The sequence below is a fragment of the Lagopus leucura genome, unplaced genomic scaffold (assembly GCF_019238085.1).
Source record: "Lagopus leucura isolate 7727_CA_CO unplaced genomic scaffold, USGS_WTPT01 Super-Scaffold_100051, whole genome shotgun sequence".
Classification (NCBI taxonomy): domain Eukaryota; kingdom Metazoa; phylum Chordata; class Aves; order Galliformes; family Phasianidae; genus Lagopus; species Lagopus leucura.
This window is the reverse complement of record NW_024962297.1, coordinates 797,510-821,872: the sequence shown is the minus strand read 5'-3', so window position 1 is coordinate 821,872 and position 24,363 is coordinate 797,510. Positions and strand designations below refer to the sequence as shown.

At 45.7% G+C, this 24,363-nt stretch overlaps 1 protein-coding gene across 9 annotated transcripts in view; it reads right to left on the bottom strand.

The window, feature by feature from the left end:
• HIVEP3 (HIVEP zinc finger 3) overlaps positions 1–24,363 on the bottom strand; it is a 218,990-nt gene that overhangs the window by 8,247 nt on the left and 186,380 nt on the right. For all 9 annotated transcript variants that reach the window (XR_006181412.1, XR_006181413.1, XM_042885538.1 and 6 more), the window contains 2 exons: positions 9,811–9,986; positions 2,262–2,360 (listed from right to left, as the gene is read on the bottom strand). Coding sequence is in view for 7 of the 9 variants with exons in the window: in XM_042885538.1 (XP_042741472.1) it covers positions 2,262–2,360; positions 9,811–9,986 (275 nt within the window). In the remaining 2 variants the exon portion in view is untranslated. The remainder of the gene's footprint in view (positions 1–2,261; positions 2,361–9,810; positions 9,987–24,363) is intronic.

Here is a 24,363-nt window from a genome sequence, read left to right as displayed (position 1 = left end):
GCCCTGCAGAGAAGGGTCTGGGGGTCCTAGAGGACAAAAAGCTCTCCTTTAGGGCAGCTTCTTCGGAATCCTCAGCTAGGTTCCCTTTCGGCCATGTCTTCCTGCAGAAAAGCCACAGCTAAACACACTGTGTCTCAATCCAGCCAAAAGGCTGCTCCAAAGAATCAGGCCAAAGCCAAGAGCCCAGAAATTTCAGCAGGAAGAGAACCACCCCTTGAAGCATGGCAGCACACTGTTGGCTGCATGAATGAGATGGCTTTAAGAAGGTAAAGGGGGGCAAAGGAGATACAAAGGATGGGAAAGGCACTGTGGGAATCTCTGGAAATGCCAGTGAAAGTGTAGTGGGGCACTTTGTTTCTCCCATGTCCTCATCCCATGGCCATCCAGGACTGCATCCAGCCTGAATCACAGAATGGTCCAGGTTGGAAGGGACCTCAAGGATTATGAATCTCCAACCCCTCTGCCACAAGCAGGGCCACCAACCTCCCCATTTAATACCAGACTAGGCTGCTCAGGGCCCCATCCAACCTGGATGAGACCCGAGGGTGCAGTGCTGCTATACCAGGAGCCCATGGGGGCTTGGGCTGGTGAAGCTGTGCTGTAGCAGCCCTGGATCCTGGTTGGCAAGCTGAGCATGCCACCCTGATGCCAATGCTTTAATAGTTTTTTGGGAGGTACATAAATGGCTTGAACTAGGGTCATCGTAGGACCTGCAGCTTACTTTGGGAAACGGCCCCAAGACTGCTTAATTAACCAATGCGGGGACAAAGCACATGGGCCAACGCAGTTCCCACTGCAGGACCTCACTTAATGACTTTTAACTACCTGCAGATCAGGAGGTGTGTGGCAGTGCCACATCCCAGGAACCAGCCCCTTTCCCAACAAAGCCTGGAATGGACTCGACCTCGGCAGGGGAGCGGGGCGATAAGCTCTGTTTGTTGTTCCTGCCGAGTTAACATTCCCTGGCTTCCAGCACTGTCTCCAGAACTCGCTCAGCTGATGCTCACTTTATAAAAATAACCGTGGTGCTATGTGCCTTATGGAGCTCATGTTAACCCATTGTTGACCCCAGATCCCAGGGACTGAGGAACCTGAATGGTTTGGGGTGAGATGGGAGAGAAAGAATGGGAATAGCCTGACTCTTTGCACCTGACAGACCACAGCCTCCAATAATTGGGGTAAAATAGTTGTTTTTCTGGCTCAAACAGACATATCAGATTTCCCCCATGTTCTTCTGGAGACCTTCCTCACCTTTCCCTCAGTGCTTCTGAAGGAGGCAGAAGTGCTCATGGCCACCTCGCTGCTGCCCAGTGTTGGCCAGCCTCCCCACAAGGCTGCATTTTGGGATGACTTCAGGGGAATTCAGCTGCACATCCCACTATAAAGCTGGGCAGAAATTACTAAGTGAGAGAATCACGTGTGCTTTTCACGGCACGGCCAGGCTCCTGGGTTAGAGGCCCTTGGACAGACTTTGTGTTCGCTCAGAAGCAGATGAAAGAAATGAGCAGGTGAGACAGGGTAAAAGTATCTCGTAAAGCATTCAGAATAATGCCACTAAATGTCAAAGCATCATGTTATTTTGGTTCTGCCAGCTTTTTATCTTCTGAGAAACGTCCAAGTCATTTTAGGGTGGCTCACCTTTATTCTACACACAGCAATGACCTGGCGATGAGGGAAGCAGCTGTCCCCACCCTGGTTTATTGATGCATGCAGTAGTGGGGCAGTGGAGCTGGATCATCCTGCTTCTGTCTGCACCTCCAGACACTGCCCAGGTTTGCTCCAATCAGCCAAAGTCCCCTGGGTCTGCACTGGCTATTTGGAGTGTTCTGGGGTCATCCAACCAGCCAGATGGGCAGGACCCTCAAAGATGTGGAACAGGGTTTAGTGGGCAGGGTGGTAATGAGTTGGACTAGATGATCTTAGTGATCTTTTCCAACCTTAATGATTCTATCATTCCAAGATGGATGAAAACGTCCTTCCCTGGAGCTCCTTTCCATATTGCAGAGGGACATCTCCTTGGCAGGACCATCAGGGCAGCAGCACGAGCATCTGCTCACACTCAGCACTGCAGCTCCAGATCCTAATGAGGGGGTCAGGACTGATCTCTTAACCATCAGCCACAATGCCATGCTTGCAGCAGCACAAGGAGAGGTTACAGCCCCATGCAAAGCTGGAAGGAGCAAAACCACCCCACCTCTTGTGCTTGAACTACCCTTTCTCAGAGGCAAAAGTTATATATAAGGGACTGTAAAGGATTTTACCTTCTTCGGCTTCCAGATCCACCAGTGAAGATACCAACACGCCCATCTCCTGACATTTTTTGCTGTGGGCTTTTGACTTCATATGCTTAGTCAGATTCCCTGAAAGCAAGCAGAAAACACATTTTGGTCAACTTGGCTTTTTTAAACCTTTTTTTTTTTTTTTTTTGCAAGCTCATCAGTAGCATATTAATAATTTGGCTCTGAACCAGATAAGGAGATTCTCAGACTATTCCCAGGCCACTATCCAGTGCAGATATCCCATGTTGCAAGACTAAACACCTGATAAGCCACCACAGATATGCACTGGTTTCAGGGGGGAAGAAAGGTCCTGGATTGCTGTCAGTGATGGTGCAACAGAGAACAATTGTAGGAAAGCAGGGACGAGGAAGACGCTCCCCAGTGCAGCGCAGTGGTAACACCTCTCACCCTGTCCCAGCTTTGGGACGTGTCTGGGGCAGAGCAATGCTACCAAAATGAGCACTCCAGATGCCAGCAATGGGGACAAAAAGCAGCCCACTCTGGAACGACCCTTGCCTGCCTCTGCCTGAACAGCTGGATACAACTGTAGATAAAAGTAATTAGTGGAGTCAGCTGGGAAATGCCACTTCCATCCTGAGGAGCAGTTTGTTGTGCTGGGGAGTGAGCCTGGGGTTGGCTTCTGGGCAGTTTGATCCATGCTAGTACTTACTCAAGGCTACGTGCATGAGAAGCTGTGTGGAGTGAAGCAATGCAATGCACATCCCTACAACTGCACAGGATGGCTCTGGTGGGCTGCCACGCAGCAAAGCAGCAGTAAGGAAAAGCTCTCAGCTCCCAGAGCAGGAGCCACAGGTACTCTCAAATCCTGTGCACCAGCTTTGGGCATCATGAGCAAGCCTGCTGAACACTAATGAGGCTGCCTGGGGCTGGGGGTGGGGACAGCAGCCCATGCAAGGGGGGTATGGGATGTGGGATGCTCCCTGCTGCCCTGAGCTGGGATAACCCACAGGCACACGGCTGGGGAAAAGCTCTCTAATCCTAACTCCCAAACTGCAGGCAGGTTAATTAGACAGTTATTAACCCTACTTATCCACCAGGGAAGCACTGAACCTCCGCTGAAGGGGAAAATGAAGATAGATGGAAAGGAAAGAAAAAAAAATGAAAGGTCGTCTCCTGCACTACACAGTAACCTGGTCCCAGAGCTGGGTGGGACATAGGGAAGCCTTTTACCAACCCCTCTTGTGCTGCTCCAGTGAGTATAAATAAGTAAGCTGCACCTGTGATGCCCTCACAGCTCAGAGGGGTGCCACAATCATCCACCTACCAAGCCCACTAATCACTTATTTTGCCTTTTTTATAGGAAATGGAATGGCTCCAACAGGAAAAGCCAAGAAAGAGGGACAAAGGCTGACTCTATATCCTTGTATCTGGCACCCATCTAGGATGAGGATATGATTCTTGCTCCAAAGGGGTGTTTAATAATTTAGCTTCAGTAAGAGGGATTTATTATTTTAAAACTTCATGCCAACATACTCTTAGCCCCGCAGTGTGACGCTCAGGTGTGAGGATGAAGACGTGTTGGCTCGGAGCTTTTTCTCTGACTTGGACCAAGAGTTTTGTTGTGGGCCCAAAGCTACCCACAGGGACAAAAGTGCATTCTCACAGATGCCTCTGGTTCCAGTGAATGGCCATTTTTTGTAAATGAAAAGCTGTTGTGCCAAGGAGTATCCAAGGAGTTCAAAATTTTGACCTCATGGAGCTGGAATTTAATTTTGGACCAAACGACCAAAAAGACAATCTGACTCAGCCTGCTGCAATCAGACCCTGCTACTGCCTGTCCATCACCACGCATTGCATCTCGCTGCCAAAAATGACCCATTTTTGCTCAGTGCTACAGCAAAATATCTGACTGGTTGGCACACGTAGTAAATAAACCCCAGCAAGAGCTTGGTGGGAGCTGGGGGAGCTGGTCATGCTGTGCTACCCCAGGAACAGTGGGAAGCATGGCTGGGGGAGGTCCACCAAGCACATCCTCAGACATAAGCTCGTCAAGCTCATAAATCCACTGCGATACGTACATCTGGATTTGTCAGGGCAAAGCATGAGTTATTCAGGGGGATGTAATGCTTTGAGCAAAACGACACTAAAAGAAGAAGAAAAAAAAAAAAACTAAAAATCCCTGTGCAGGTGAATGTGTGCCAAATCCCAAAGAGCAGCTCATTGCAAGTGTTGCTTTGTTTTCCCCTTCTACTACTTTCTACTCCGCTCTTCCCCTCTCTTTTCATCCTTGCTGGGTTATTATGGGCAATGCCCACACACCAATAGGAAGGGTGAGGGTGCAGAGCTGTCTATGGCAGCCCCCCAGGTGGGGGCATCTCCCTGCACAGAGTCCCACAACGTTGGGAAAGCTGCTTGCCTTCATGGGAAGGGAGGCTCAGGGGGTGGACTCCCATCTGAGCTCCGTTTGCATCATTTCACGGAAGCTGAAAGCTGGAAGCTGCTTTAAAGCAAGAAGCAAAGTTATCATCTTGGGAGCAATTTGGAGGAGGATAATATTTATCTTATCGGGGTTCTTCCAACAGTTTGTGTTTTAGGACCCTTTAATTAAATGTCCTTCAGCACATTTCCAGTAAAATCAACACTTTTGCCCAAGTGAGAGCTGGACATGGATCCTAAAAGGAAAGACTCAGCTACTTGCTGCCTTGCTGAGTGCTGGTTCCTAACTCAAAACAAAATAATAATAATAACATTGCTTCCTTGGAAACAGCTGGAAACATATCTGAAGGAACAACGGGGAAACCAGCAGAGAGGGTTTAGGCTGCAGAACAGTCAAACCCAATCCTAAGCAAGTGGGTGATCCTCACTGAGGTTCAGAAGGAGCTCCCAGATTTGAAATCTGTTGATTATATCAAAATAAATTTGGGAAACTGTGCAGATGGTGCCTCCCCCCACCCCGAACACTGCTGCACTGGAGCAGCACAGGGATGGGCTCTGTCTTACGCCTGCATACAACTATGTGCTGCTGGCTGCTTGAGCTCTTCTGCTGTTGTGAGGTCTTATTCTGGACTTAAAGCAGCTTAAATGCTCGTGTTGTTTTGAGAAAGCTAAAACTGTGCTGTTCCAAAAGCAGCTTAGGAGGGACTAGAAGTGATTTTCCATTTAAATTAAAAGAGGGAAATTAATTCTTCGGAACATTCATTATAATATTTTAAAGGTGGTGGAGTTAAAATAAAAATCAGGGGACGGAAGCATTAAGATGCATGGAAAAAATTAACTTGTCCATATTGGACACACCATGCTTTCTGTTTCTCCTATTAAATGTGAACAATTTAACAATAAATTCCAACAAACACCCATCAGCATGACCTTGGCATCCAAGGCAACTCTGTGACACTGATACTGCTTTCCAGGACTTGAGTTATTTTCATATCCTTCCTTTAAAATAGTATGGAAGGAGAGCAACGGCTATTCCGTCACTGGTAACTCCCATTTTGCTGTGAGACATGTTCACACCCAGAAGATAAGCAACAGGCAGTGCTCCTCACCCCAGATAAACCCTTGAAGTAGGGTTTGCGTGCAACTTAAATAGTGCACAGGTCTCTGTATGGAGATGATTGCCCATAGAGGCTGTGAATGCCCCGTCCTTGGAGGTGTTCAAGGCCAGGACGGATGGGGCCCTGGGCATCCTGGTCTGGTACTGATCCTTGGTGATCCTTGAGGTCCCTTTCAACCCAAGCCATTCTATGATTCTACAATTCTACGATTCTGTGATGTCCCCCATTGAGGCTCTCAAAGAAGAAGGGCTTTAATTTGGATCATTTCTTAGGCAAAAGGTTCAAAATTCTTTTAAATGGTGTTGTTATCATTTTATATTGACTTAAAAGATTAAAGGAGAGAATTGAGCATCCATCCTGTATGGATACAGGCTATGAAATGCCAGCCATCTTCTGGAGCATCAGCCTGTGCCAACTGATCTTCCAGAAGGGTCCCAAGGCTGGGCTTCAAAATGAAGAGAATTTGCACATTCTCCCAAGGAAGCTTAATAGCTGCTTAATATTTCACTTGAATTTGACTTTCAGCATTCACTCCTTTTATTTCTTTTATGTATTTTTTATTTTTTGCCCTTTTCTCGGTGTTTCTCCTTCTGCTTGGACCAATGGGTCCTTCTCTGTTCCCAGTGTCAGTGCGGGGATTCTTGGCAATGCGGCCGTGGCTCTGCCCTGCTTTAGCTGAGTTAATTCTTGTGGAGCATTCTGCCAGTTGGACCTGCTCTGGAGTTTCCAGAGAAGCTTAGCAGAGCACTGAGTCTGCACAGCAGTAATAATAATAATAAACTGAGCAGCCATAACCCAGCCTTTAAGGGCTGAGGGGTAACGCATTCAATGCATTAGCACGTTCAATAACCCCAGTGCCTGTCGTGTGCTGATTTAAGGAACTGAGAGCTAATTTATTAAGGGCTGTGGCTGAGGACACAGAGAAGTCTGGCGTCTGGGAGCTGGGAGTGGATCAGACTGTCAAACGGGGATCTCCAGCCAACACTCCTTACATGAACGCAGAGCTCTCTGTCCGTTCTGACCTCTGCACAAAGACGTGGATACAGTCTGCTGCTCCACACGGCTTTTCCAGAAATTTTAAGAAATATCAAGCAATCCAGACGTGCAGCGAGTCTGAAAGCAAACAACGGCTGTGGGAGAGGACAGTGTGTGCACAGGGTGGGAAATTCAGCATTGCCCCAACTCTGGGTCACCCACGGAAGGGAAAGGGAAGGGACACAAGGCCAGGTAGAGGCTCTTTGTCATTCCCAATGGGAAAACTGCTGGACTGCACCTTCCCCTGGTAAGGAACAATGAGGAAGCAGCTTAATTGCTTTAAACAACCTCTCTGAGGCCACAGCATCAAACCTCATAGGAGAGCACTGCTACGGAGTGGAGTAGAGACACCTCATTAAAGAGGCATGTTGATATCTCATCCAGAAATGTAAAATCGAACCAAATTACAAACCAAATTTCCAAGGCTGCTATTTCCATCAACTGAGGGAACAGGAAAAAAAAATTATATATATATATATATATATAATCTCATAGCATTGCTTTAAAATAATAATAATAATAATATATTTAAAAAAAAAAACAACAACATTTCCCTGCAGCTCTGTATCTCGGAGGAACAGCTCTGCTTGCAATGAAAGAGATGCACAAAAAGCAGACAAACAGCATAATTAGTGAACAGGGGGAAATACTGAAAGCTCACTGTTTTGCAAAAAGTTTTCCCAGCTCTTGGAACATAACTATGGAATTTCAAGGGGGAGAGGGGCACATTTTAACCAGATAAGGATCCTCATGAAAATTATAATAATTAAAAACTAAAAAAAAAACAACATTAAATTGCTTCCAGCCTAGATGAGAACTTCGAGCATTAGATCATGCTGGAGAGATCTACCACAGCCAAAATGAAGACAGTCCCATAGATATTCCCCTTGAGTTTACACTGAATGCTAAAATTAACCTTGGGAAGCTGATTTCTAAAAGAGCTTCAGCTCAGCTTATATTTCTGCAAGTGCAGTCCGGTAGCAAGAGCTCCAGCTTCTCCATTCTGCAATTAACTGTGGTTGCAAAACTGCCCACCAGGAAGGGGGATCCTAATGAATCAGGGCCCCAACCAACTTCTTCTAGACGTCTGCAAAACGAGCTGTGAAACCTCTAGTTCTGCAAACCAGACCTCTGTTTAAGGCACCATCACCAACTGCAACAATTCTGCAACTGGGCTTTAATTGATGATGTTATCAGCACACAGGGATGATTTTTTTTTTCCTTGCTCTCCAATGAGAGTTTCGAAGGTCCTTATGTTCCCATCACCAAAGCAAACAGATTTTATACAAGTGCTGCAAAGTTATGTGCAGTATGAGCATGTCTGCAGGGCTCTGACTGTCAGCCTCCTCTCCCCCCCCCAACAAGGAGCCATGTTCATGCAATTCCAAGTTACCACCATGCAAACATTTGTCCTAAAATCGCTCATCCCAGTAAATTCTGCCCCCCTCATGCGTCCATATGCAAATGGATAGTTTTGCATTGAAATCCCAGAGCAAATTGATTTTGGAAGGAAGCATTCCCATGCTGCCTTCCCCAGTAAACTGAAGAAGGGAAATCTTTGGAGGCAAGCATCTATTTGCAGGTGTGCTTCAAGGCAGCAGAGATGGAGAGCAAAGCAGCAAGAGAGATGGTGGAAAGGATGGATTTGTCACCCTGAACAAAGGCCTAACGGAAGCATGATGGAAAGCAAGGTGAAGTGATGGGAGAGGTTGAACAGATTCACCTCTCAAAGGAAAACCTTGGAACAAAGGAACCAAAGCAAGAGGGATAGAGAAAGAAAATGGATCAGAGAGAGCTCCAGGTGGGGAAGGAGAGGAATAACCACGGCTTGGATCTGCTGCTTGTGTCTGACAAGAATTTGGCCTCAAACATGGTATCACTTCCCCATGCCCACATACGCTTGTTGATTACCAACACGTTGTTACCCAGAAATCCCCCACAACTTAACCTCCAGCCCCGGGCACGGCCCCAGTGATTCACCCAGTGGCAGGATCACTTGTTTAGCACTGAGGCATAGACATGGCCACCAATGGCACTTCAGGGCCAGCAGGCATGACACAGCCTATGCAGCACCCAGGCCTCCTCCCATGTCTTTGCTGTGACTCTTTCTCGGGTAGCAGGGGGTTCTGGGATGCTATTCTTGAGAAATCAACTCTGCCAGCTCTGCAGTTTTCTGAGATTTGAAAGGATGGAGCTAGAGATGATGGGCATTTTGTACTTAGGTCAAGCTATGAGCAAGACACCAAACTCAGCACCTTTACTGCAAGACTCAATACAACCAAAGATGGAGAGCAGAACCGTGAAAGCCGTGGTGCCAGGCTCTTATGAGAGGTCAAAGGATTTGGGCCCTTCTGGAACTTTTGACAACTTTCCCCAAAGTCCATGGGAAAATACTTTCATTCTTTTCACATGCTGTTATGCATGTTCCTGACATGTTCTACTTGCACAAGGTCTGAGGCAATGATGGAGGCTGCTTGTGAAGAACAGCTGGAGGCAGTGAGGCTGTGGGTCACTAATGACTAAATGACCTGGGATGGAGGTCTTTAGAGAAGAGGTCTGCTCATATGATACAGAAAATGCTGAAGTTGCATGCAACTGCCAAGGATGAAAATGTGCAGCGCAAATACCGATCTCGAGAGCACGAGCATACAAAGCCACCCAATCCCAGTCTCCAGGCGCTCGCCCAGGGACCCAGCAGCTCGTCCTCATTCTGGGGTGGTTTTGTTCACAAATCCCTGGCAGCAAAGCTGCGCTTCCAATTTTCTCCTTTAAGAAACACCGAGAGGATGGAGGAGACTCGGGACGTGCATCAGATTCAGGGCTGGTCCTGTTGGGTAATTCCAGCCCATTTTGGACTCCCTCATCCCCCTCCCTCTGCCTCATGGGGTTTTCCAGCCCTGAGAAGGCGTTCCCTTCCCTTTGCAAGCATCCCATGAAGTCAATACACTGAGTAGAGGAGCTAGGAGCTGACTGTCTCTTACCTTTGGTTTTAAAAGCAAAGTTACAGTACTTGCAGACATATGGCCTGACGTCTGTGTGCGTGCGAATGTGTTTCTTCAGCATGCTGGGTTTCTTGCAGCGAATTCCACACTCCTCACATACATACTTCCCTCTTCCACGGCCTCGCACATACACATACTCTTCGTTTGATTTGTACCTATGAGCAACAGGTGTCATGATAAAAAAAAAAAAAAAAAAAAAAAAAGAATATTCCCACCTCAAAAGTAGTCACAACTTTCCTGGGTTAATTTAACATGTTATTGACACCACTGGTCTCATTTACCATTTGCTAGCTCTGGGTAATTAGGCTAAACACAAAATATCCTTTGTCCAGAGGACTTCTTCCTCTTCTGGAACATGTTTCTAATGTCTTATGTCTTCCTCTGTACAGAGAAATAGCCCAAAGCCTGAGGTCAAGTCACAGGATCACCCAAATGTCCTGATCTTCCCCATCCTCAAATACAAAGCACTCATAACAGACTGAATAATACATGTCACAGTCCAACCCAGTGGCCTGAATCATCTCTCTCTGTCAGCTGTGCTGTGCTTTAAAATATGCACAGTGTCACTATCCTCTGCAATGAACTGAGGAACACATCCCAGATCGACCTCTTGTGACACAGCCTTCACACCCACTGGGACAACAGCAAATGCCATTGGAAACAACAACAGCGCCACACTGCCCCTGGATAAAACAAGCGACCTGCACTACAGCTCTTGCTAAAATAAAGGACACCCAGAATGAACACAATGCAAGAAAATACTGTTTGTAAAACCTATATCATACTTACTCTAAATGACCACAGACTCAAGGCTCTTATCTTTGGCACAATATCATGACTTGGATTTACCCAAATCGTCCATCCTTCCTTCACACTATAAATTCATTTATTTTCTGTCCACATATTTGCACATAGCGAAGGCCACATGATACAGGTTTGAAAAATATTTGCAAGTGAGACCAATCATTTAGCCTCCTGCAGCTTAGCAAACGGAGTCTGTAATTTCCTTACATGCAGCACAAGAAGAACATAACACAAAGCTGGCTCCCAAAAAGGCCAAATTGTTGTGTGGTACTTCTTGTAACCTGTTTTTTTCCATCCGATATGAAATACATCTGGTCTTCCAAAAGCCCTGAACATCCACACTTGGAAATGAGACCTTCCAGAGTATTGTAACAGGGGACCCAAAGACACGCAGCAATGTCAGCCACTTTCCAGCATTTGATAAAGTCTATTCCAAACCAGGACGGGGAGAGAACAGCATCTGCTCTGGAGAGAAACTGAATAGGAACAGCAGCACAAAGTACGAGGTATGCTCAAGTGCTTAAATATGTAGGTGTGGCTTTAAAAAAAAATGACATGTTCATAAAGAAAAAGAATAAAAAAGGCTACTATCATTTAAAAAGGAGTAAAATATACACAAAGATCATGAATCTGGCCCTGAGATGAGATGGTGACAGCAGTACGGTCTGCACAGCGTGCATCCAAGAAACCATGGTGCAGTTACCCACAAGCAAGAAACTTTTAAAGCAAGGTCACACTGCATGAACCTTTTCATCTCCTACCCAGGCAGAAAGCACATGTCCTTGGCCCCATTTCATTCCATTCATTAGGAAGCACAGAGGTAACTTCTATTCCACCAAACAGACCTTGGAGCAAGGTTCTTAGTAGGTGGTCAGGAGAGACTGAGCTGGTGTCTGAGGGGCACACACAGCCTCCAGCCCTGTCCAGCTCTCACCACTTAACCTTACAGATACAAGGATACCCATAATTAATGGCTAAGAGTGGCCAACGGCCCTGCTTTATTCAGGGTACCCATAATTAATGGCTAAGAGTGGCCAATGGCCCTCCTTCATTCATAGTTAATGGCCAAGGGTGGCCAACGTCCCTGCTTCTTTCAGTGTACCTGTGATTAATGGCCCAGGGTGGCCAATGGCCCTCCTTCACTCAGTCAGTGATTTAATGGGAAAGCAACAAAAGGGACACAGGAATCCTGATCCTTCTGTTCCAACTCATGTTTCAGGCTTCCTCCCGCCCCTCCTTTCTTTCTGTCACTGTGCTGGTAATCGCATTGCCATTTGAAAAATGAAATTGCACCTTTATCAGCCTTGTACTTGCACTACCCTTAATTACACTCTCACATGGAAACCTCTAAGAAGCCCTTTGTGTCCAGCAGTCCCTCTGTCGGCCTCATTAAAGCTATCAGGGCTGGCTTTCCCTGGATAAAAAGTGACATGTGATTTAATCTGAAATTAGCCCTGCAGTTTATCTGAGCCATCCTTCAGTGCAGACATTTTTCTACATCTCATGGAGCAGAGAAGCAGAGAAGGAAAGGTGATAGAAAGAAACACCGAACCAAATGGGGAGAAACAAGGCAGGTGAGGCTGCCATAATGCAGGGACTGCTGCAAACGCCATCTGTCTGCACTGGAGGCTGTGATGTTTATGGAGATAATTGCTTCAATATGAAGCTGGTTTCTCTGCGGATCTCATACGCTCATATGATTTGCATCAGAACAACAAATCAATGACAGCTCGTTTCACGTGAAGATTTTACCCTGGACAAGGGACCTTCCTGCTCCATTGCGTGTGCTGTAACCGGATTCCTCTGATATCCACAGTTGGAGTTTGTGTCAGCAAATCTGTGCTTCTCTTCTAGAGCATTGTGGAATTCATAATCCTGCAGTTAGCAACTTAAACCTCCTATGGTGCCACGGCTCCAATCTAATGCTGAGATGATTTGAAACCCAGGAGGCTAACTGGTCATTACGAGCTCGGAGACTAATTTGGAAATAGCTCTTTGAAACAGACACGCTGAAAGGAGGAAAATTCCGTTATTTCGTGCACTTTTTGAAAGCTCATTTGCTGCGCTCTGCCAGCAAATGCACACGTGTTGAGCTTCCTGCAACCACTACAGACACTTCTTGGGGCAAAGGGGACTGGCACAGCCATGGCACTGCCTGCCATACCAGAGACCAGGCGGCCCCAGCAGCTGTCAGGAGTTGGGATAACATCAAACTACATCAAATTTTGCCTTAACTCATTCCCTTGAACTTAGCTGAAACCTAAAACCATCAAGTATTTATTCCCTTGCAAGTTTTAGGAGGTCTAGGTTTTACTATTTGCTGCTGCAAATATCTGGCTGTCCTTTTTAGCCACAGACACTTCTTTTTCCTATATATATTTTTTTTCTCAGTGCTGTGAGCTACATCCAAAAGTCTTCATGTGGCTGAAAACCACACGACAAAGGTTGGAAAGCTGAAGGGGAAGGAAGTGTTGGTGGTTGGAAGGTTTTGGGGGGACCCATTGCTCCAGACACAGCCGGGCTGAATCACTCCTGCTTCCTGCAGCCACCAGGACCTCTCCTTGCCCTGGAAGGTCTTTGTCAGTGTCATTTTGCCTCGGCACAACAAATAACTGATGTTATTTGCCAGTCAGGCACCCCGACTTTGCCAGTATCCAACATTTTAAGCTCAGTGGTACAGAACACCCCCAGCTGATTCTGCAGCGAGGGAACAAGTATTTCCTCAGCCGGTTTGGATGTTTGTTCAACTCCCCTGTTTGCTTTTCAGATCTCTGGTGCACAGTAACAGGAATCAGATATCTGATCCTTTCCTGAGCTGCTGCAATTCATTCTCAGTCAAGTGACCCGAGCAGCTCCAGTTGTTGCCTTTGGTGTTAGGCCTCTGTTTTTATTGATGGCCCATTTTATCTGTCATCAGGCTGCCCCCTCATCTGGCTCAGTTAAATCCTTCGAAGTCCCTGACTGTCTGCCCTGGTATTAGCTGATCTAATTTATGTCTTATGCCACCTGCAAAATGTGACAGATTGCTGATAAATGCATAGCTATTATAATGTCACTAATTACCAGGACGTTTATTGCCCTTATCACAGCTCCCCACTGGACAATCAGAGCACTTCTCCCATGGTGATGCCAGCAATACCCTCTCTAAATCTCCACGTGCAGCATAAATACTTATCCTTACCCAATGCACACCCTGCACAGGGAGTTGGGAACCCTTCACAGGTGTGTCCTGAAGGCCAGTTACAAGGAAATCTCCCCTAGCTCAAGCCAAGCAACAGCAGAACAAACAAAAGCATTTCTCTACAAAATCCAGACTAGACAATGTCATTTCCAGGTTTATAAAAGCATCATAGCAACCTTTTAGTATCCTGATTTATCAGATGGGAATATTGCACCAAGATCAACTGAAATTTCTGAAGAGTGATGCAGGACAGAGTATGGATATGGGAGCATCTGGCAGAGAAATCTCCCAGTAATTATCTTTTACAAACAGCCCTTGCCAATCCCCAACCCCCAGCCTCTGTAATATATCTCATGACCAAGCAATGAATGCTGATACAAACACGAGGGACAATAACTCATTTTTGTAGATTCAATTTCAGTACATAAAGTGGGAGCTTCTTCATAGAAACCTCTGTGGTCTCATTCTGTGCACCAAGCTTACTGAAATTTTGTATTCACATCTCACCCATGACGAGGGTCTGGAGGAGCACAAAAACTGTGTGTCATTTATCAGTAAATACCTTTATGAAATAGTTGTAAGGCACTGAAGACGAATGCACTGTTATCAGACTGAATCTCCATTTGCCTTCGGCAGGGGATGTACCTGTCATGGATTACTCGCTGTTTTTAACATTTACCAGCACTGACTAATCCTGCTTAGAGAGTTGAACAGGTTAAGTTAGATGAACACAAAATATTGTTATTTCAATGTCAAGTCACATCAAAAGAAGACCATACTTTTCCGAAGCATTTTGAAGTATTTTGCATGTAAGACTTTCAGTCTCACCAATATGCACCTAAAAGGGAAGGTGTTCCTTATGATCATCCAATCTTTATGGGAAATAAAGAAATGATCAAAGACCCGCCAGCTTTCCTGCATGGAAACCCCCAAGATTAGCCATTGGTGGTGCTTAGGGACATGGTGTAGTAGGCAATATTGGTGGTAGTTGGATGGTTGGACTTGATGATCTTAGAGATCTATTCCAACCTTAATAATTCTATGATTCTGTGATTCCATTGATTATGAAGGACCAGCACACAGTTCATGTGGATACAAGCATTCGTCAAGGACAGCACGATTGCTTGGATAGAAGCTCCTTGGCAGGGCTGCTCTCCTACCAAGCAAAATGCCCATTAGCTCCTCAGCAATGCTGGTCACCAGGACACATCATGTATGCAAAACGTACATGGAGGAGAAACTCTAAAGACAGCTTCAGAAATAAATGCAGGCCACTCGTTTCCTCTCTGCAGGAATCCGAGCGTAGATAGTAGGAGTAGGAATTCTATGGCACTGCAAAAGAAAATGAAAAAGGCAAAAATGACACAGGGCAGCTCCAGCTGAAGTTACCCTGTCTGCTTTTTGTAACATCCCTGGTGGGTCCTCACAGCTTGGATTTTACCTAGGGCAATTTTCCACATTTCTTTGAATGGGAAACAATGAAGTGGGTGTATCCCCACACTGCGCTCCTTGTGATCATGGCTTTGTCTGCACGACCTTGGTGGCACTGGGCAGTGTGGGACATGTCAGCTGCTTCAGAAGCAATGCAAGCACCATGGGTGGGCACTCTCCAAAGGCAGATCAATGATCCTCCAGTTTGCCTACAAAAATGAACGCTGGCAGAGCCCATATATCATGGAAAAAGAAGCCACAGGAGTCTCTTCCTATAGCTCTGTACTGTGACATGGAAGCCAGACCACCAGGACATGGGGAGGTCAGTGCAGGAACGTCAAGTCAAAGGAAATATGTCCACAACTGACCACATCTGGAACTCCGTGTCCAGGTTTTTGTGTTTCACAGTTGGAATGACAAAAGCAGACCAGAAAAAAAGATGAGAAGGAATCACAGAATCACAGAATTGTAGGGGTTGGAAGGGAGCTCCAGAGATCATCGAGTCCAACCCCCCTGCCAAAGCAGGTTCCCTACAGCAGGTCGCACAGGTCGGCATCCAGGCAGGTCTTGAACATCTCCAGAGCAGGAGACTCCACCACCTCCCTGGGCAGCCTGTTCCAGTGCTCCGTCACCTCACTGTACAGAAGTTCTTGCGCACATTGGTGCAGAACTTCCTGTGCTGCAGTTTCCGGCCGTTTCCCCTTGTCCTGTCTCCACTCACCACTGAAAAGAGTCCGGCCTCGCCATTCTGCCCCCCACACCTCAGATACTTATAGATCTGGATCAGGTCCCCTCTCAGTCTTCTTTTCTCGAGGCTGAACAGACCCAGTTCACTCAGCCTTTCCTCATAGCAGAGATGCTCCAGGCCCCTCACCATCTTTGTGGCCCTCTGCTGGACTCTTTCCAAGAGATCCCTGTCTGTTTTGTACTGGGGAGCCCAGAACTGGATGCAGTGCTCCAGATGAGGCCTCACCAGGGCAGAGTAGAGGGGGAGGAAGTAACCTCCCTGCTGATGTAAAGATGAATTTTGAAGGAAAACGTGCAAAAAGTGAATGGTTGAAACAACATACAAAACTGTAGATAAATGAAAGGGGTAGGGACAGGCTAATCACCTGGAGAGATGCGTGCAATGGCCTGGATGGGGAGACATTTCATTACTATGGATGGTTATCACTGAATCATAGAAGGACTGGGGTTGGGAGGGACCCCAGGGATCATCATGTACCAACCCCCCTGCAGCAGGCAAGTCTGCCAACCACTCGGTCAAGTACCAAGATCAGATTGCCCAGGGTCCCACCAATCTGGCCTTGAGCACCTCCAGGAACGGGGCATCCTCATCTTTCAGGATTCCCAGGTCCTTCTCAAGGAATTCTCCCAGTCTGTGTAGATGCGTGGGATTATCTTGACCCAACTGCAAAACCTTGCACTTAGCTTTGTTGAACCTCATTAGGTCCACATGGGCCCACTTTTCCAGTTCATCAAAGTCCCAAAAGAATCCCATGAACTGCAGAGTGAAAACACAAAATAGAGAATGTAGGCTAAATATACAAAAAAGATGGGGAGCATTATCAGGTAGGTTTACCCTGCACAGAAGTATGGCACGGATTTAAGCAGTGTAACACCTCCCATGTGTTCAGGCTTTGCAGCACCTCTCACTGGGTACAGCTCCTTTCTGCAAATCCACTGGAGGAGCTGACACACATTTTGACACCTCTGTAACACACACAGTGGTCTCCAAGGGCCGACAAACAGCCAGAGTTTGAAAGCAACACAGAAAATATGCGTGAACAACCCAGATCCACACAAGGAGCTTTTACTAGCATAAAAACACTGAACACAGAATGCCTTTTAAAGGCATTTCTCCATCAGCAAAAGCAAATCCTTCAGCCAGCAGAGCCTATTTTGACTGAGAAGGAGCAAGAGGATTTGTGTTCTTGTGAGCTGGTCTGCACCAGGAGGGCAGCTTCACCACCCCAACCTGGAACAGATCTTTGGGCAGTGTGGTACACCCAACACAACCATGGGATCTCTCTCAAATCTCTCAGTTCAATTAATTCAGCACAGAGAGAGCCCGACACCAGCCAGTGTTGTACATGGATACAGAACTGCAAAAATGGTGCAGCGTGTTATTACTCCTCTGAGTTTTATGCTTGAGTGAAAGCTTGATTTAATTTTGGGTTCTGGCATCAGACCTTTTCTACTCTATTAGAAGTAAAATTACAGTTATACTCATTACAGTTCTATCTGCTGTTATACAGCTTCATCCTCTCTGCACTCTAATCACTTAATTGTCATTCCAAGCTGCTCTAAAAACACAACTATTTCAGGGGGAAAAAAAAGGCTCAATGTAAATAATACTGCACTGCTTTAAACAAGCTGACAACTCGGACTTTCATTACTGAATTGCATTTAGAAATGAAACCAGACTGAGAAATGAAAGTGCCCTTACTGCAAGGTGAAAGTATTCACTGCATGGTGTGCGCATCACCCATGCATATGGCCATCTTTAGGCACCCAGCATGGGGAAATGTGGAGTAGCACTGATTGCATGCATGGGATAATCTGTTCCTTCTGGGCTTCCTTTCCATTAAGTCCAATTAAGCCCATTAGGAGCAGAGATGGTGAAACAACTTCCATAGTTTCTTGCTTCTTATTTAGTGATTGGGCCATGTGTGGACCATCTTCAGAACATGCAGAAGTCAGACAGCTACTGCAGAGCACATGGAACCTGAGCACCTCATCCCAGCCCATAGAAAAATATGAAAGAAAAAGACTAAAAAAAAAGTAGTAATTGGTTTTGTAACTGCAAGGATACGATGGCAGCATTACAAAAAACCACATTCACCTTCCACTTCTATGTGCCCATTTCTGACTTCCCTATATGTTGTTCCAAGACACAGTGCTGCATGATGGCAATGCTGGAGCGTTGTCTCAGCACAGTCAGGCAGGTTGGGGTGAGGTACACACACAGTGTTGCTCCAACATCACCTTTCCTTACTGAAGATCAAATCAAATAGAAAAAACATCACACTAAAAAAAAAAAACCCACCGCAATCAACTCATACAGCCCATTCATAAGGTATTCATAGAGAAAATCCAGCCTGCAAGTCCCTCTCCCAATTCCATTTTTTCCTCCTCCTCCTCCATCAGAATCAATCAAACAATGTCCAGATAATCTGACATTAACCACTCTGACTCTAAGTACTGACACAGATACTCCTTGTTCCCAAAGCAGCTCTTTCTGCCACTGTTTTCCTAAGTGCTATGAGTGATTCTCAATGCCATGGCTGTTTTGATTACAGGCTGCCTCTCGTCCTTCTGTCGCTTTCCATGTCAAGGAGGAAGCACTGTGTTTGATGGCCTTGCTCCAAGACTTCATTTCTCAGCACCAACTCAGTCCCTGCAATGCCCATATTTTTTTTAAGCCTGTGATGCTCTGTACCACTTAGTAGTCCTAAACATATCATTAAATTCTTGAATTCTATTGGATTAAATTACAACTCACGGATTATTTAAAACTACTGAGTATGTTGAAAGGATGCATCCAATTTAAGCATGGAGTAACACATTCCTCCCACTGTACTTCTTGAATAGTCACTGGCTCCTGAGAGAGGGTCTCTATTCTGAAGCTGCCACCAAACTCTAGAGCTTGTCTCAACACATTTGTAAACACTCAAAGAGTTCTTTGGAATTTGGCTTCTGGGGTGTATAAACATTAATGCATTTTGATGGTGTATCTTTTCATGCTTGTGCGAAGAACCATCCATTTTTGATGGAAGGTATGTGACACCTCATTTTTCACTGGATACTATCATATCTTGATAGCTCCACATTTATTTCAGGCAGATTTTTCTTTCTATACCACTGATTGGGCAACCTGATGTGGCTGCAGATGACCCTGTTCATTGCAGGGGAGCTGAACTTGATGACCTTCAAAGCTCCCTTCCAACTCAAATGATTCTATGATTCATGTCTGGACGAATTTTCTTTGGTTTTCCATCCCCTCCTGGTCTGACTGGGATATACAGAGGATGCTCAACACCTGTGGGTCTCAGCCCTGGGCTGGGCTGGAAGATCATGTCCTTCAGCTGGACACGGCTGCCTCCTCCTCGCACTCTCTGTGCGGTGTCTGTTCATTCTGAGATGTTCACAGTGCTCTGCTTGCTCCATTTTTGACCCCTTTTTGCCAGACACCATGTCAGTAGGACACAGCAGAGGAGACTTGCTATCAGACTGCCCCAAGTTACCCAACATAAGTCAAGGTGAAAAAACCTTACTGTTCCTGCCATAGGAAAAGGCGAGGAACCACTGAGCCATGTGACTAGGTTATAGAAATGCATTTTCTCTTCTGCCTTCTTATCTGCCAGCCTATTAGGAGTGAATAAATACCCCATTTACAAACTGCACCTCAATGCAACACATCTATGGGGTACAGGTACACCAAAAAAAATCACTGCTGCCCGTAAGTACTCTGCATTGCTACGTTGTTTAATTCTGAATTATTAAAGAGTGGAATTTCTTCGTATCCCTCGAGAAACAAGCTCAACCGATGCTTCACAGAATACCCTGGAGGCATTCAAGGCCAGGCTGGATGTGGCTCTGGGCAGCCTGGTCTGGTGGTTGGTGACCCTGCATATAGCAGGGGGGTTGAAACAAGATGATCATTGTGGTCCTTTTCAACTCAAGCCATTCTGTGATTCTGTGATTAAAAGAAGGTTGGGGTGGAAAATTTTTCACTTTTTTTTTTTTTGCCCAAATCTGTGTTTATTTTGTTTCATCCATTAATTGCTTAAACTTCTGCAAGTGATTGCTCTGCTTTTCAACATCACTGGACCTCAGATAGAGCCATTCCATCTACGGTCACCAGAATTAAGGGTAGGCAAGCAGGAAAAGAAAATGCCATCTACTGCTTCTATAATGAATCTATAGCATAGCAGCCAACTATAAGGTCTTTAACATAGAAAATATATTTTTATGCTCAGCCTGAAAGCTAATTCCTTTATAGCACGACTTATAAAAATGGTGCCTAATGAGGTTGGTTCCTTCTTCATTAAGAAATAAAGAAAAAGAAGGGAAAAACAGAGAAGAAAAAAAAAAAAGAAGCCACATGGCACGTTTGCAGACTAAAACACCACTGGGTTAAAAAAGCCAGATTTCTGCACATCATGAAAAACAGTAATTAAGACAAACACCACACAAGGGAAATTTAGCTGCATTGTTCTGCTGTGGCTGTGGAGCGAGGCGCTGTGAGCTGGGATCCCCTGGGCCCCATTCCTTGGGTGATTATTTGCTCCTCTGCAGTGGGAGCACGGCAGGGCGGGCGGTGCTGCAGATCTCATTGGGCCATTTGAAATCCATGCTTCACTAAGTGGGACAAGAGAAAGCTGAGACCCAGATCAACATCCATGGTTCATTCAGCTTATGTTATGTCCTAGAAATAACCTGCTTGCAACATCACTGGAGAGCAGCAAGCGGCACCATGTGCAGACCAAAGAAAAGGCAAAGATTGCAGTAGTAACAAGAAATACTCAGAAGTTACAAGAACTGAACAGACCAAACTTATCCATCAACAGCTGATGCTATTTCCAATCCATCTTTACATTACAAATGAAAAACGCTTGGCCATAAATACTTCATTCGAGGTCAGTCTGGATGGGGCTCTAAGCTCCTGATGGAGCTGTTGGTGTCCCTGCTCATCACAGGGGATTTGGACCAGATGGCTTTCAAAGGTCCCTCCCAACTCAAACCATTCTATGAAATTAGTACATACTCCTTCCATCTTTGCCTAACTACCACAAGTCTTAGGCATCTGACTACAATTTAGATGATGAGCTTTCAGGTCTCGTTCCTTACAATGAAATGCTGTGGAAGAGATGCGATTGATTACATTTCCAAATCTTTATTATTATTTATTAACAGCAATAACTGCATCTCATTATGAACGTTTCTAATCACTCAGATGAATAATAAAGAGACTTTTGGCACAAATTAGAGAGGATGACAACTGAGCTGCAGTCAGAGCTACAGAAGATGGTTCTTTTAATAGTATGGGCAACTTGGAGATGATTCCATTGGCCAAGAGTCCCATTCACTGCCAGTGTCCTTGGTGTGATGGCAGTGGATGTCCTGCCCTACAGGATCTTACTGTTCACTTACTGTATGGCCAGGCCACCTACTAAAATTCCCTGAGTATTCCAAGTGAGAGAAAGGAAATTTTCAGCCATCCTTATTTCGAGCAAACTTGTAAGGTGTTTCATGAGACAGAAAAAAAAAAAGTATGGTGTGGTGCAACTGATTCACTCAAGCAGATTTGAGAAGCCACTTGCAAGCAGCAGTTATTCCTTCCTCTCAGGAAGGCTGCACTGTAATACAGGGATCACTGCATACTTCCACTTTCCCTTTAGTATCAGCTAACTTTGGTAATGATTGTGTTATAGGTAACATATGCAGAGACAAAAAAAAAAAAAAAAAAAAAGAAGGGCTGACCTCACCATACAAGCAAGCAACAAAAATGGCTCAGAATAAATCCGTTCCCTGATGGACATCTGCTTCATCACAGTTGTTTTCCTCTTCCTGTCTCAGGAGACTTCAGTCCATCTTCCTTACATATGAGCTTATTTTCCAAAGAGCTTTTGAAGCAAGGATGCCATTGCAGTGACTTCCCACATCTTTGTTCCCACTGCTCAGTCAGTGACAGATTTCGGGAGCATCGCAGGAGGACTCCTTACAAACAACAGGGATGGTGAAGGAAAACAAAACTTCCCTTCAAGTTCCTCCGCCTCCACCCTCTGAGTGTGACACATGGGATGAATTCTCCCAGAGAAACTCAGTCTCCTCCAGTCTCCTCCTCTTCGCATAAAGAGGCTTCAGAGCTCAGCTCCCCATGTAGGTGTATGGAGATCTGGGAGGAGGGTGCTGTGCAGGAGCTGTTTTTATCCCTGTCCTTTTGTTACTTAGCAATAGAAACCCAAACACTGCTCCTCCAAGTGCAGAAGGCTTCCAGCAGCTCCAGCAAGCTCCCTGCGGGGAGTACTGAGTTTCATTCAGTTCTTCACCAGTGACATGAATACCCATCCATAAGCTGTTGGCACAATAAAATCTGAATGTCTGAGACTGGCTGCCATTAACAATAATGCAAGCCTCATCCAAGTGGCGGCCTGGTTATGCTTTGAAATAACAGGAAGTGCCTTGATTTCAAAGAATCTTGGAAGTGAACCCGATACGCTGCACATTACAGAATAACTTCTTCAAGACAAACACTTTGTTTCCAAATGTCTTCACAAGAAAGCCCAGACAACCCCTCTGCCAACCCCATGTGAAGCTCCAGCAGGAGCCAGGGAACCAGTTGGAAACAGCAGGGTGTTTTTCCAGGAGAAATGGTCCCCTCATGTCAAAGAGCGATGGATGAGACTGATGCACAAAGAGCAATGGATGGGACTGGGACCATGGGAGCAAGTGGAATACGCTGGTTCCAAGTCTGGCATTTCCCGGAGTGAGGTCCAACTCCCCAGTGAAAGTTCTTAATAAGTAGTAAAAATAAATAATAATAATAGGCTAGGTTTATTTCTATGACACAGAAGCCAAAGAGCCTCTGGCTATAGTGAAGCATAGTAAATAAAAGCAAGTCCAGCTGCCTGGTCCCTTCTTTCCCAGAGGCAACAAAACAGAACACAAACACATAGTAAAGACAATCTGAGAACCACAGTAACCCCGTAACAAAAGCACTCAGTCAGTATCACGTTCCGGTCAGTTCTTGCCCTTATCACACTGGGTGTTGATGGTTGATGAATTTCCATTCTCCTCCCAAAACAACCACAATTGACAAAATACCCAAAGCTCCTCAGGTTATTATGGCATCTCAACATCCTGGAGGACCGAAATGGATCAGGCTTAGGTTATCACCTACAAGCAGATCATCATGTCAGCCCTCGTTCTGCTCCACAACACCTAGGGGTTATAATCATTAATGAAATTCTGTAGTTTTCCAGGAGATAGAGAAACTCTTTGAGGAAACATGAGCCTCAGACTCATCCCAAGACTTTATCCATCCTTCAAGTTAGATCCAAGACAAAACAATTTTAAAGAAATGATTTAATTACTTCTCATTTCCTGTGCTTCCTGTCTCCTGTCAAGGCCAAGCAAGGAAATGAGGACTGGTCCCAAGGAGACCTGAGATACCATCAATCCAACTGGACAGCAGAAACTCCAGGAACTGCATTAGAAAATTTTATCCTATGACTTTTCAGACCAATTCTAGAGCTGTAAGAGGTTCCAGATGAGCTGGAGCAAAGCATCTCGGCTCTTGGGCACTCATCTGGGAGGACCGGTGTTGTGAATCACCTGGCAAGGAGCAGTGAGTCATCCTCCCATTGAATCTATGAACACCCAGGTACACACCGGTGGAAAAGGCTTTTTTAGTGTTTCTGCAGCCAAAATTTGGTCCCGAACCAACCAACCAGTTCTGGCAGCAGGGTCAGGTGGAGGTTTTGTTTGGAGAGCAGAAGCTGGGTCCAGAGCACTGCCAATCATTCACCAAGCAGTTGAATTCCCACCAGCTGGGCGGTGATTGCTATTCTCACCTCTGCACACTGCTGGAAATCCCTGAGGACCATCCTCTATGAGTTCTGCAGTGGTCCACAGCTCTCCAGGAGCTCTCACCACAGCTGGCGAGCGATTCTGAAGGTTCCCCCTCCCATCGCACTGCTCCTCCCAGGGCACGTTCTGAGACAGAAACTCTGAGCTCAGCAATTTCACAACGTTGTGATTTTCTCCTCCTTCTCTCGCTATCCCTACAAAAAACCAATGCAGCCCAGAGAGAGGGAGCTGGATCCTGTTCTCTCTTGCACATAATCAACACAACAATTTAGGCAGCTCCGCTCGCCCCTGCAAAGCAATTGAAGGAAACAGGGCAGTGCAGGGGTAACCAGGGGCAGAGCCTGCATTACCCATGATGATGTGTGAGGAGGTGAGCAGAGCCAAAGTTGTGCTTGCAGGACCTACAGCTCAAAACCATCATCTTTTAGCCTCAAATCAAAAAAACACATTAGATACCACAATTACTGAGGAAAAAATCTGGAAAACCCATAATGCTTTTTTTTTTTTTTTTTTTCCCCAGT